The following is a 14,917-nucleotide window of genomic DNA, read 5'->3' as shown; positions in this document are numbered from 1 at the left end:
CTAATTTTGGGCCTGCGAACGTGCGCGCATGTGTGTGTGTGTGTGTGTGTGTGTGTGTGTGTGTGTGTGTGTGTGTGTGTGTGTGTGTGTGTGTGTGTGTGTGTGTGTGTGTGTGTGTGTGTGTACTACACTATGCCGCACAAAAATTATGTGGCAAGCATTCAAATTACATTGCAAATCACTTTTTAGCTTGACAGTGACCAGATCTATTAGCAGAAATCTATCTACAAGCATGATCATTATTATCCAAATACTATTTATTTAGCTCAGTGGTGTTGTGGTTAGGGTGTCCGCCCTGAGATTGGGAGGTCAGGGTTCAATCCCCGGCTGGGGTCATCCCAAAGACTATACAAATGGGACCCAAAGCCTCCCTGCTGGGCACTCAGCATCAAGGGTTGGGTTGCGGGTTAGTAAGTGCAACACACTAGCTTCAAGTCCAGGGGGATGCACTTGTACATCAAGCAGCCTATGGGCCACATGGCTCCGCAAGGCTTACTTATTACTATTTATCTAAGTACTATTAACAACTATAATAACATCCAAGTACTGTCTAGTATTATTAACATCTTAAGGGTCCTACATGTTTCAAAAATAGTCCAACCGACATGCAAACTTTTCTCTCAACGGTCTCTGAGGAGACGTCAGCTGAGAGTCAGAATCACTTCAGTTATTAATTTCAGTATGTACTTACTGTACATGCAGTACATAAAGAATATGTATAGGTATTTCATATTCTTTATGTATGGAAGTACATACATTCTGATTTTCACCCGACGTCTCTTCAGAACTATCGCTGCTTTCACTGCTGGCAGAGATCTGACATCCTGATGACATGTTTGGGGAATAATGTGTTGTGTGAGTAAGATGAGGTCAAACCAAGCTCGACAATGAGCAGCACTGGCTATCACATGAATCTGGCAGATCTACAAGTTCACACACTGGCTATCAAATGAAGCCTACCATCTGGCAGATCTACAAGTTCACACACTGGCTATTACATGAAGCCTACCATCTGGCAGATCTACAAGCTCACACACTGGTTATTACATGAAGCCTACCATCTGGCAGATCTACAAGTTCACACACTGGCTATCAAATGAAGCCTACCATCTGGCAGATCTACAAACTCACATACTGGCTATCACATGAAGCCTACCATCTGGCAGATCTACAAGCTCACATATACTGGCTACCACATGAAAGCCATGCCATCCCTATTCTGGGCATGTAAGACTCATCGTAGGTGAAGATTTGGCGGAAATAGCAGATCTTCAAGCTCACAATGGGCTATTTTCAGCGGAGAGATCAGTTACCCAAAATGAGTGTAATCAGTCCACACACACACATATATATATACATGTTTGTATTAATTTGTAAGGACGTCAGCATTTTATGACGGCATTGAAAATAGTCCAAAATAGCCGAAAAGGAGCAGATCTGCATGCTCAAAATGTGTCACAGCACGTTGTGTTGTGAACTTGCAGATCAGCTAGTTGTGGATGCGTGACATCACAACACAGCTAAGTATAATATAGGGAAAACTTTAACCCCCCCAAACCCTAAACCTAACCTCTACATGTCTGCCCCTAACCCATTCACTCTGTATCACTTTAGAGGTCTTTGACTATTAAAAAATAGCAGATCTACAAGCTCATAGCGCGGCACCGAGTGTCGCGGTATGAGCTTGTAGATCTGCTATCTTTTTAGTAAAGAAATCGTGAAAATGTGTGCAAATCTTTGATATATATATATATACATTTTTAACTCAAATCTTTGCTTCTGGGGGTCCCTGGAACAAAACATTTTGAGATGGGGGGGTCCGCGGACAAATACATATCATTTTGGGGGTCCTTAACTCATTGAGTGCCATTAACGTGTTTCACGCGTTTTAGCGCTATGGTGCAACGTGCCATTAACGTGTTTCACGTGTTTTTGAAAAATATAGAAAAAAACTAAAAAAAATAATAAAAAAAAAAGTTTTCTTCCTGAACCCAAGATATCATTATCTGAAGATTTGCAGCTCCATCCACTCCTTGTTTAACTTATAACTGAAAAAGGCTGTATCTCGCTTCCTAAGCACTTTTGTTTTACTAAATTTTAAATTTTAATAAAAATTGTAATGGCCAGAAATAGATATTAATAATTATGGCACTCAATGAGTTAACATGAAAAAAGTTAGAGAACCATTGATATTATAGCAACATAAGTTTAAAAAAATAAATACTGGGAAGCATCTGTGTCATTTTAGATTCATAACAGACAACTGTTAACACATCATACATCATAATGTACTCACCAGTGCCAACGTTTTATTGTTGTTTTTTGTTTTTTTCACGTCGCCATAGACCTCGTTAAAATCCTTAAGATTGAGCTGTGCACTGTTTGTAAACATCGCGGACATCTCCCTGCGGCTACCAGTGAAAACCACGTGTCAAACGGAGCCGCCATGTTGTAGTTAGAACGGTTTATGTTAAACAGTGATCAGCGAGGAAAAAAACTACAATCGAAGAAAATGGCGTTTCAGTGTGCGCTTTAGAATGGAGGCCAACGGGATCGGCAAAACGTGATCCAGAATAATTCCGTTTCCGGTGGTATTACAATGAAATGTTCCGTATAGAAAATTGAAAAAAGTTTTTTTTTTTCGAAAAAACGGAAAAAGCACCACAGCCCGTAGGCTACGGGATCGGCGCTGTACGGTTGGATTTATCGGCCCGTAGGCTACGGGCCTGGCGGTGAGAGTGTTAAGATTTAGAAAGCATTTTTAGAATCGGCCTCAGGTCTAAGCCTACAGTATAATTTTGACCATAAAACAAACAATTTTCCTTGTGAGGACCAGGAAAATGGTCTGTTTCACAACTTCTACTATACTTGTGGGGAGTGGAGACATTTGGCCCTCACAAGCAGTGGTTCCCCAACTTTTAAGCTCAATACCCAAAAGAGAAATTAGACGTTTGCCCGAGACCCAAACTAGTGAAAATAGTAGATTTACAGGCTCACAGTAGATCTGCGATTTTCACTACTTTTATTAATGGAAATTATTCGATTTTTTCATTTTATTTATGAAATACTTTGGAAAAATGTTGGAATTGTTTTTAATTGATGAAACGTTGTGATTCTTTTGTTTAAACTTTTCAAATATTTTGAAATAATATATATATGTTTTTTTTAAATGTAGGAAGCGGAAAAAAGGAGAACCTTTTCCCATACAAAATGGTCCGCGGCCCAAAGATGGGTCCCGACCCATCTTTTGGGAAACAGCGCTCACAAGTATAGTACACACACACACACACACACACACACACACACACACACACACACACACACACACACATACACACACACACACACACACACACGAGTGTAATCAGTCTTACTGAAATCGACAAACGACGACTGTCCCACTTTCTTGCTGTTCTCTGGTCGGGCGGGTGGCAGCACGTCTGTCTTCCTGCTGAAGTTCCCGTTCTGACAGAGAGAGACACATATGTTCCAATGTTCAATGACAAAAAGTACCCATTAAATCGTTCATCACATTTATTTGTATGACAATTGATCAAGTAAAATGACATGATCTTGATAGTCCCGTATGTACAATACATTGTCTGTGTGTTTGGACCTGAGGCCCATTTTAAAAACGCATTCTAAATTCTACCTAGGTTTTCAGAGAAAAAAGACAACGTATAGGCTTTCCCGGTCTTAACAGACTTCCATAGGTGGAAAGTAACGAAGTAGAATTACTCAAGTACTGTACTTAAGTAAAATGTTTAGTTATTTTTTTTACTTCACTTGAGTTTTTCCAATTTTCAATATTACTTTTATTTTTAATACTTTATTGCGTTATTCTCATGTTCCTATCAGTGTGATGCTCAAGGCACACATGCGTGTAGTTTTGGTTGTGTGTTGGGTTTACAATAATTGTGACTAATTAACGGTGCTTCTGCATTTCTCATATGCTCAGACACTATTTATGGACACTGGCCCCGATTCACTCAGCAATTTACGACCATATTTTGAGTGTAAACAGCTTTTTGGTCTTAAATGGGTGCGTGGAGCAATGCAAAGAATCTTCTATATGAACGCGCCTCTGACCTTTGGGCAAAAATGAGGAACTGTTATCCGCACTAGGGGTGTGCCGATATATCGTCCCACGATATATCGCGATACGTTTACGTGACGATATGTTTTTTTTTTTTTTTTTACACAATAATAATAATCAGGCATGCAAACAGCCCCGAGGTGAAAAGGGTGACAACATGTTGTTTTTTTTCGGGTCAGGTGTCACACTATTGCCCTATTTGGATTCAAAACGGCTAGTGGAAGCTGAAAAGCTACAAGTTTGCATGTCTGAATAATGCAAAAACTGAAATATTTGTTTGCATTTGCTTTTTTCTGCCCCATATATTTGCATAATAAAAAAGTGCGTATCGTATCGTATCGAAATCGTATCGAAGTTGTGTGCCCAATATCGTATCGTATCGTCACACCCCTAATCCGCACATATCAGGGATTTACACACGCCGCTGCGAATTGCACGTCGGTTTTTGCATAGAGAAGATACAACCTCCTTTAGACATTTTATTTACACCCATATTTACACTGATATTTACGACCAGCTTAGTGAATCGGGGCCACTGTGTTTGTTTGTCAGTCTCATACTTGCCCTGATGAAGACCAGTTTGGTCGAAACATGTTCGTTTTTGAATGTTTTGTAATATATGATTAACGTACATTTTACGCCCTCTCCTCCGCTCATTTTTGAGTGCTCGGATCGTTTTCTCTCTTTCAAGTCATGGTCCCCGTTTATCCTAGAAGCACCAATCTACGTTTTCAACTCTATTTTCATCTCCTTTGAGCACCTGGTTGATCTATCTTTCTCTTTCAATACTTTTACTCCACTACATCTCAGAGGCAACTATTGTACTTTTTACTCCACGACAATTATTTGAAAACATTAGTTACTTTGTAGATTTTAATTATTATTACAACACATACATTAGCCACTTCAGCCCTAAAGTTTGGAAAACCAGACTTTGACACAGTATTTCTTTTGTGCTTTGGATACTTTTACTGAAGTAAGAAAATGTAGTACTTTTTCCACCACGTCAGACTTCAAAGAGAGTAGGAACAGAACAGAACGCTAGACATAATAATGACACAAAGGGAAGATGAATAGAAAGGATGTGGCAGGGATATATCGTTGCTGTCGGGCAGAAACCTCTTACCTCCATATTTCTACTTTTCATGTTTTTCGTCACTTAGCGGCCTACTTCGCCGTACAAGAGTGTCAAACAAAAAGTAGTGAACATAGCAGATCTATAAACTCACAATGTGTCACATTGTGAGCTTGTAGATCTGCTATTTCCCCGAAAAATGTCTTGTAACATTTCCTGAAAAAAAGTAACGGTATTGGACATAAAAGGTTTTCCAACCTGACAGTGACTATACAGGTGGTGTGATGACACAAGGAAAGGTGGGATCAGATAACTAGCGTAGAGTGTTAAGGTATATGTATGCTAATATATACAGACATTCATCCGTCTTCTCACTTTATTGTTTGGCAAACAGAAACATTAATGAGACAAAGAAACACACCCAACAATGGATGATGGAATAGGAACAAGAGACAGTGACAGGAAGGGAGGGAGGAGAGGGAACGGACCAAGAAAAGAAATACATGTGAAGTAGTGTGTGTGTGTGTGTGTGTGTGTGTGTGTGTGTGTGTGTGTGTGTGTGTGTGTGTGTGTGTGTGTGTGTGTGTGTGTGTGTGTGTGTATAACAGCTGTGACTATGAACAGTGGGAGATCAAATCCTGCTGAGACCAACATTACTGATTTATTGGAAATTCAGAGAGTGAGAGAGAAAGAGACAGACAGACAGAGAGACAGAAAGAGAGAGACAACAGAGAGAGGGTGAGAGAGAGAGAGAGAGAGAGAGAGACACTGCACACACGTTGAGGTGGAAACCGAGCTGTGCTTTCCAACTAGAGCTGCCAACTGCACCAAGACATCACAGACACATTATTTCCCGACAGATGACAAACAAAAGAAAACATGACTGATAACAAACAAACCAAAGAAAATAAACTTCCATATCAGTTCTAAAATGTCTTCTAAATCCTAACAGTTTAATGAAAAATAATTATGTTGCTATAATATCAGTGGTGCTGAAACTTTGTCATGTCAAGGACCCCCAAAATGATATGTATTTGGCTGCGGACCGGCCGCATTGGTTCACCGATCTGTCTGTCAACCCCCGCCCCGTCAACACAACATTACGAGCGACGCCCACTGCACTCTGGTTGGTTGGGGAAATGAAACACTTCCTATACCGGAAGTGATTTCACCCATTTTCAACCAATCTTCATATAGTTGGTGCTCACTACTGCTCTTTATAATATGGGACCATTTTTGTCTACTCGGTCTGTGTCTCAGTGGAGGGCTGTGGACAGTTCCGAAAATCATCGATGGGGAATCGAAGCTAATAGAAACTGCAGCTTTCTATTCCTGGTTAGCATGCTATAAAGGAAGCCATTGTTCTTGCATTACTAAAAAAAAGAGTACAGACAGAGACACAAACAAAAATTTTACAATTGTATCATGAAAATTAGAGAGGACCAATTATATTAAGATGTGTCCTTTAATGTTATATTATCATTGACATCTTAGTGTTTTGCCAATTATTTGGGAGACCACGTGCGATACCCTCACAGCCCACTAGTGGGCCCCGGCCGACAGGTTGAGAAGAACTGATGTAATCCATGTTGTTGTGAATGTGAAGCAGCCTTTTGTAATAGAAGTGTGAGAAGAGGAGAGAGAGGAATAGAGTAGGGAGGGAAGTGCTTTGGTGAGACTACAAGTGGGCGGTGAAAAATGTCAAATGCAGTGTTTGTAATGAGCTGTCATGCTGCGTTCACACGGGAGACACAAAGATACAGTCTACCATTCATTTTCAATGGAAGCCAACGACATGAAGATACAAAGCAACATCCAACGTTTGTAGCTGCTACAAAAGATACAAAGATACAAAACTACAACTGTAGCTCCGAGGAAGCAGCGAAGCTGATGACGTCAACGACCGTGTTGAGCAACACAGATACAAAGCGACAGAGCGACAAATATTCTGTGTATTTCCGCATCTTTGTATCTGCCCGTGTGAACGCTGCATTAGGATCCGAAGTGTCCACAGAAATACACATTTTTACCCTTAAAGGGATATTTCAGTTTCAAACATCATTTTAACGTCTACTCTGGCTTTCATGAGCACCCCCTACAGTGTTTAAGAAGCTTGATTGATTATTTAGATATTTGATATTCATTTTAACAGACACGCCCCTCTCCTTCCTATATGAACCCTTTGTAACTTCAAACTCCATGCAGATTCATCAAAAACACCAGTCCTTGACAGAGACATTGGCCTTCTAATGCGTGAGGGTGCTGTGTTTTGTCAATTCCTTTTTTCTTTATTTTGTATAATTTCTTTGGATAAAAAAGAAAATATTCAATTAAAAAATACAATAAAATTAATGGAAACAGTACTTGAAAAAACAGGGCCTACTCGCGTATTAGAAGGCGAATATTAGTCACCAGAAACAAGGACGGGTGTTTTCGATGAATCTATCATGGTTAAAATGGAGTTTGAAGTTACAATAGGTTTGTATACGTTTTGATAACGACGGTAATATCGTTAAACACAATTATTTAGGCCAAATAATTATGACAGGAAATTTTCATATCATCCTATATCCCCAACTCAAACATACATTCATACAGTTCATACAGTTCATACATACATACATGTCAGGACAAAGGAGAGGCATCTTTCAAAACTGTGGAAGGGTGGAATTAAAATAATCTAGCATGAACAAATTCAATCCATAAAAGGCCAGAAGAACAGAGGAGAAAATCCTGTGACCATACCCAGGGATTGTGCTGTCAGATTACAGTAAGGCTGCAGATATCAGAGCTGAGTGCAATCTGCTGCACAGTATGTCAATGCATTGCATGATACCTTATATGCTGCTAGGAGCAAAGTAAGGTCACTGTTAGGAAGATTCACAAGAATCAGCTTTATTGTCACATCACAGGTTTACAGGTGTAAAGAAGTGGCCAAAATGTATGGCTGCAAATTAAATCAGATTGTAACCATGATTGCGTGATTGCCACAAACTACAGTAAATGAACACGATCGTCCGATTATTGACATTTATTGATGTGTTAAAACGGGAATGGCAGGTTGGAAAAGTGGGTAACAATGTCTGTGGGTTTTTAATACTGAACTAATGAAAAGCTTGTGAATAAATAATAACTACATTGGATCTATTGAAACACAGCTTCAATAGATAGTTTTGGCCACACTGTACAAGGTTCTCGCCCGACAGCGACAATAAGAAAAGCAAGTATCAGTATAAAGGAAGGCAGGCAGCCGACTCCGGAAGGAGAGGAGGGAGATAATGAAGTCGATGAATTCCAAAAGAAGTTCCGCTTTTCAACAGAAAAGCCCCAGAAACTCCAACAAGAGCCAGTCGAGGTTAGGATGTGGCTCATCCAGAAGTCTCAGAATACTAGATGGATACCGGAAACTCCTCTAAGGTGAGAGCTTAGAGCTGGAGAGACTAGAACGACACTAAGCAGCCCACTTCAAAACCAACCTCCTCTATTCAACTGTGACTACCAACAGTCATTAAAGATCTCAATTCCCTGTCCACACTTAAAACTAACCTTCTATAACGGATAGTCTCAATCCTTGAGATTTCTGATTGGCTAATTCTCGTAATAAAATCCCCTATGATCTACACCTAGGATCATCTTGCATCAGTCACAGGTGCATTATTTGTAGAATAACGAGGGAAGGGGGAACGCTTGTTTTCCTCCGCTCCGCGTCGTGCTGACCTACGCCTCTCAGGCATTGTAAAATCTACGGTAAACAGCGTAGATTATTGCTTTCTAAAAACATGAATGTCCTTAATTTACAATTGAACTTCAGGATTCTATCCCCAACTAGCTTGCCCCCAGAGAGCCAAACAACACACTCCAGGACCCTCAGTGAGCTGCACGGAGGGAGCTCTGTGGGAGTGCCATCCTCTGCCGCCCCCCCCCCCCCCCCCCCCCCGCCCTCACAACTAGTTTCCGTAAAACATCTTGGAAACAAGCGCCTCAGGTCTTTTTGTGTTATCCTTTTAGCAGAGCTTTTTTTATTGTACTGCCGTACTGTTATCAAACATGTTAATAAAGTATTCAATCATCAACCAACCAACCAACCAACCAACCACACAGACGCCACAGAGAGCAGTTCACATATTAGCTTAGCTAATATTAGCTCTTGACTTGGTCTCGGACCAAGGGATTCTGGACTTTTCCCCCACCGAGACCACTCGAGTGCGCTCTAATGCAAAGTTGTCATTTTACTTTGTCACTCCCATTGTAAGGAACCCATTCACATTCCCATTTTAAGGGAGCTGTTTTTGGCACTTGTAGACCACTGTCTTATTAAGTACTAGAGCACATTTTGTGCAATGAAGTACATGCATGTTTTCAAAGCGAATAAAAGCATCAACCTGTATGAATGGGGTATCACCAAATTGTTTGATCATCAAAACATAATTGCAGAGTTTCAGGTCAAAAGATTGCTTTCTGTTACAGTAGTATGTGAGTGTGTGTATGTGTTGCCTTTGACATAAATTGGTAAATAACTAATTGTTTTATTTGGTATATATATATATATATATATTGGCAGAGAAATGTTGACGCTTGATGTTGGATCAACACATTTATGGTCATGATGTCTATTAGGAAATTGTCTAATGGCAATTATTTGATGAAATCACAATTATTTTAGCGTTTCCAAGTTGCGTACACATTTTCAAATATAAAAAAGCAGAAATGGCAGATCTACAAGCGTACAAGTAAGCTTGTAGATCAGCTATTTCTGCTTTTACATGTAACATTTTCTTTGTATATTTCAGTTATCTGTCATATCTGCCCTGTACAATATTTGATTACAAAGCCTAAAAGGCTTCATGTTCCAATGTCCAATGCCAAACACACAATTGAATCGTTAATCACAATTATTTGAGTGACGATTAATTGTCAACTTCAATTTGTAATCGTGAAAACCCTAGGGTGACCTGATAGTGAGTGGTTAAAGGGCGTGTACCACATGGGCTCAAATGCGGACAGGGATTTGATTCCTAGCCAGCCGGACCATTTGCTGCCTTTCATTTCCCTACTCTCTCTCTCCATTATGTTCCCTGTCTCACTCCACAGTAAAAAATATAAATATATTAAAAAAATCACACCCAGTGTGAAGTGGGCGGTGTGGTTGTGACAGTGTGACCACACACTGTCACTGTTTGGACATGGCCTGTCAATGGTGCACACTTGTAGGGTTATGGACAAACAGAAAAACCACCAAACAGCAGAGTTAATTCTTTATTTAAACCAATCATTCTCTCTCTCACCGTGGCTCTACTGGATCCTAAAAGAGTCAGGGTGGGGTTCAAATTGATTTATAGGTTTGTCAGGAGACACACCTGCAGCCACTCATTGGGACCAAATTGGACCAAACCATTTGGCCTTGGGAGCAGGAGTGTGTTGCCTGTGTCAAAGTAGGACACGGAATATTGCATTGAAGGCAAAAGCGGAGATCTACTAGTTTGGAAAAACCAGAGATCTACAAGTTGAAATTGAATTATGCATTGTGTTTCATGTCTGTTGATAGCATAAACGGAGAAGTGACTGTATCCAAAATCACCCTGAATTGTTTGGTTCACTCTGGTGGGAGGAGCCATGGGGCTACATAGGGGTGAGCTCCTCACTCCCTGTCAGTCTGCTTCTGTTGTCTGCTGGGAGAGGTGTTCAGCTTGAGGAGGTTTCGAGTCTCTAAGGAGGTCTGTTATTTTGTGAATGTGTTTATTGTTTATTTGTTATTTGCTATTATATATAATTATTATATAATTAATTAGATCATTTATTGTATTTTTATTATAATACTTGAATTGACTTACATTGGTTTTTGTTTGGATTATTTGAAGTTATATGATGAGTTATATGATGACTATTTCTTTATTTTCTATTTGCAGACGATTGGTCTCCTTTTGTTATTGCCATTTTCACTTGTACACATGACACTTTGGGGGAAATAAACCTTGTTAAAACTTGCCCATCTGCGTGCTTTGCCATCCTTTTGAACATGTCTGAAAGTACTTGAAGTACAAGGGTTACTTACTACCCTCACCCAGTCTGGGGTGTGACATTTGGTGGCAGTGGTGGGATGGCAAGCCGCAGAGGTAAAACGAATAAATCTGGCAAAGTTCGAACAAAGTTTGGTTTAAGATCTCAAGTGTCGGAGGTGGCAATTACAGAGGAGACTGAGGAGGGAGCCATTGGCGGGGCCGTGACGATGGCGTTCGACGGGGTGGCCGTGGCAGAGGAGCCTGAGGGAGTCGGGTGGTACACAGAGGAAGAGGAGAAGGGTTATGAGGGCTTTGGGGCTAGACCAAAACACTATAGAAAGGGGCACGGTAAAGCGCCAGGTGAACCTTCACTGGCATCCATGTTCAAAGACTTTTTGATTAGTCAGCAACAAAGGGAAGACATTTTGTGCCGTGAACTCCAGCAGTTAAAAGCTGCCATTACAGTGCCTGGTAATAACACCGTCCCCTCACAATACAATCTAGGTGAGGTTGGCCAAAACACTGTCCCTCCCCTTACCCCGAATCCTCCATCTGCTCAGTCAAGTAGCTCCTTGCAGCCTGTAGCCAACATGCACCTGCGAAAAGGCCCAAAGATGCTCCCTTTCCAAAATGGGGAGGACCTAGAAAATGTCCTTGTGCGCTTTGAGCGTATCGCTCGCACCTGGGGCTGGCCGCAGTCTGAATGGGCCTGTAGACTAGTTCCACTCTTATCTGGGAAAGCCCTTGAGGCCTACTCCGCAATGGAGGAAGATGCGTCAAACATCTATGCTAACCTTAAAGAAGCCCTCCTTGCAAAGTTTGATATCTCTCCGGAGACTTACAGACTCCAGTTCCGATCAACACACATTCCCCTTGGTGAATCTCCCAAGGAGACTTATAATCGACTCAAAGGACTCTATAGACGATGGATGAAACCAGAGCAGCGTTCCAAAGACGAAATAACTGAGCGTATCATTCTTGAGCAAATGCTTCGCATGCTTCCCACCGAAATGAAGACCTGGGTCAAGGAGCACGAGCCAGAAGATGGACTTACTGCCGCTAAACTTGCGGCCCAGTACCTCAATGCTCGCAAAGGTCTGAGGCAAGGCAACCGGTCTGAGCCAAGGCAACCGAACAGGGTAGGAACCCAAGATGCAGCTGACCTGCCACGCAGAGGAGGGGATCACAGAGCAGGTGGTCCAGTGGGTGGTCAAGGCACCTCGGGGGAGACGAGGGGGTTCTCCAGAACAGGTCCAGCGAAGGATCTCATATGCTACCACTGTCAACAGCCAGGGCACCGGGCCTCAGTCTGTCCCTTGAAAGGGCCCAAACTGTCCAGTTTCTGCCATGTTCCACATCCATCTGTCCCAGTTTCAGTTGTGGCACCTGCCCTAGCACCAGATCCTGATCCTGAACTAGAACCTGACACTGAGCCAATCATGATGCCAGCTCGTGTTAATGGTCATCAAGTGCAAGCACTGTTGGACACAGGTAGCTCTATGACACTCCTTAACCATTCCTTTGTCTCTCTTGGCAATCTTGATTATAAGCATGCCACAGCTATCCAGTGTGTTCATGGTGATCAAAAACGCTATCCGGTGACTGATGTGACCATCGTCATTGAAGACCAGGCTTTCTTACTCCGTGTTGGGGTCCTTGAAAATATGCCACATGACCTGATCTTGGGTAGAGACTTGCCCATTCTGAATGATCTTATTCGTCAGGCCCAACAGCAGCGAGGGAAGAAGTCCGGTTCAACCACAGCCAAACAAGAGGCTTATGCAGTGCTTACCCGTTCCCAGACAGCCAAGCTAGGACTGGAGCCCCTTCCGGACTTGGATCCTTCTTTATGCCAGGGTGGACAGAAGGGACCTCAGAAAAGCAAGCGCCAGCGCCGCCTGGAGAAGATCCAGGGTACTCCACTGTTAGGTGATCTTTCTAACTTGAAACCTGATGAAGAGTGGCAGGTACCTGAAGATATCCGAGAGCTACAAAAAGCTGATGCCTCACTGGCACCCCTGCTGGCGAAGATGAAAGCTGGCACTGTCACAGTTCAACCAGACCAGAGTGAAAAGTATCTTCTGGAGGATGGAGTCCTGTATGTAGCGGATCAGCCAGAGAACCGCTTGGTTGTTCCTACCAGGTATAGGCCTATTGTACTCCATCTTGCTCATTCCATTCCCTGGGCTGGTCATCTTGGGCAAGAGAAGACTCTCGCTCGAGTCAAAGCTCGTTTCTTTTGGCCTTTAATGGTCAAAGATGTCCTTGAGTACTGTCAAACTTGTCCACAGTGCCAGAAGACCTCTCCGAGACGACCTGAAAGAGTTCCATTACTTCCTCTTCCTGTCATTGATGTTCCCTTCCGGAGGATTGCAATGGATATCGTTGGACCACTGGAGAAAAGCAGTGCAGGCCATGAATATATCCTTGTTCTCTGTGACTATGCAACCAGGTTTCCAGAGGCCTTCCCACTGAGGAGTATCAAGACACCTAAAATAATCAATTCACTTGTCCAGTTCTTTTCACGAGTCGGTATTCCTGACGAACTTATCACGGATCAAGGCACTAACTTTACCTCGAAGCTTATGAAACAGCTCCACAAACAACTGGGCATTACTGGCATTCGCACCACCCCCTATCATCCACAAACTGACGGATTGGTGGAACGTTTTAACCAAACGCTGAAGTCCATGCTACGGAAGTTTGTAGATGACACTGGTCGAGACTGGGATAAATGGCTTCCCTTTGTTCTCTTTGCCTATCGAGAGGTACCCCAAGCCTCTACCGGGTTTTCGCCCTTTGAGCTTCTTTATGGGTTCCCTGTTCAAGGTCCCCTTGACCTCTTGAAGAAATCCTGGACGTCCAAACAACCCGCACCACAAGGTGTTCTTTCTTATGTGCTGCAGATGCGAGACCGGCTAGAGCAATACAGAGCTGAGGCAAGACAAAATCTTGGAAAGGCCCAGTTGAAACAGAAAACCTGGTATGATCAGAAGGCACGACACAGGGTGCTACAGCCAGGTCAACAGGTGATGCTGCTGCTTCCCACCTCAAGCCATAAATTGCTAGCCCAATGGCAGGGTCCTTACTCTGTGGTCAGACAAGTTGGTCCTGTCACATATGAGGTCTCACATCCGGATAAAGGAAAGGCATCCCAAGTGTACCACATCAACCTTCTAAAGGAGTGGAAGGAAAGGAAATGTGCTGTGGAAGGAACTGATGTCCAGGCCATTCAAGTACCTACTCTAAACAAGGAGTTGCAAGTGGAAAAGGTTATGCTGGCACGGGAAGTGGAAATGGAGGATGCCGTAGAGGATACAGATCTGTCCATGCTCACTACTACACAGCGACCTGATGTGAGTCACTTGTCTGCACAATCAGCCTTTGAACTCATGCAGATGTGTGAGGACTTCCCGGAACTGTTCAGTGGAAAACCAGGGAACACACCCCTAATTGAGCATGTCATTCGGTTAAAGAACCATACCCCTATCCGTCAACGCCCATACAGAGTGCCTGAACGAATGGTGGAGCTTCTCAACAATGAGATTCAAACCATGCTGGACCTAGGAGTGATCGAACCCTCAAACAGTGAGTGGTGTAATCCCATTGTTCTCGTTCCTAAAAAAGACAACACTATACGACTGTGTAATGACCTACGCAAAGTAAATGCAGTTTCAAAATTCGATGCTTACCCTATGCCACGAATTGATGAACTTCTTGAGAAGCTTGGCAAAGCTGTGTTCATAA

General features: G+C 42.4%; 1 protein-coding gene across 1 annotated transcript in view; it reads right to left on the bottom strand.

The window, feature by feature from the left end:
• The window catches only part of itfg1 (integrin alpha FG-GAP repeat containing 1), a 200,028-nt gene that overhangs the window by 133,796 nt on the left and 51,315 nt on the right, over positions 1 to 14,917 (bottom strand). Inside the window, exon 8 of the mRNA XM_080439008.1 lies at positions 3,375 to 3,465. Coding sequence (XP_080295134.1) covers positions 3,375 to 3,465 — 91 coding nt within the window. The remainder of the gene's footprint in view (positions 1 to 3,374; positions 3,466 to 14,917) is intronic.

Source organism: Gymnoscopelus braueri (assembly GCF_963280865.1).
Source record: "Gymnoscopelus braueri genome assembly, chromosome: 1".
NCBI classification, from domain to species: domain Eukaryota; kingdom Metazoa; phylum Chordata; class Actinopteri; order Myctophiformes; family Myctophidae; genus Gymnoscopelus; species Gymnoscopelus braueri.
Note: the sequence above shows the minus strand (reverse complement) of the source record. Positions and strands in the feature narration are given on the sequence as shown.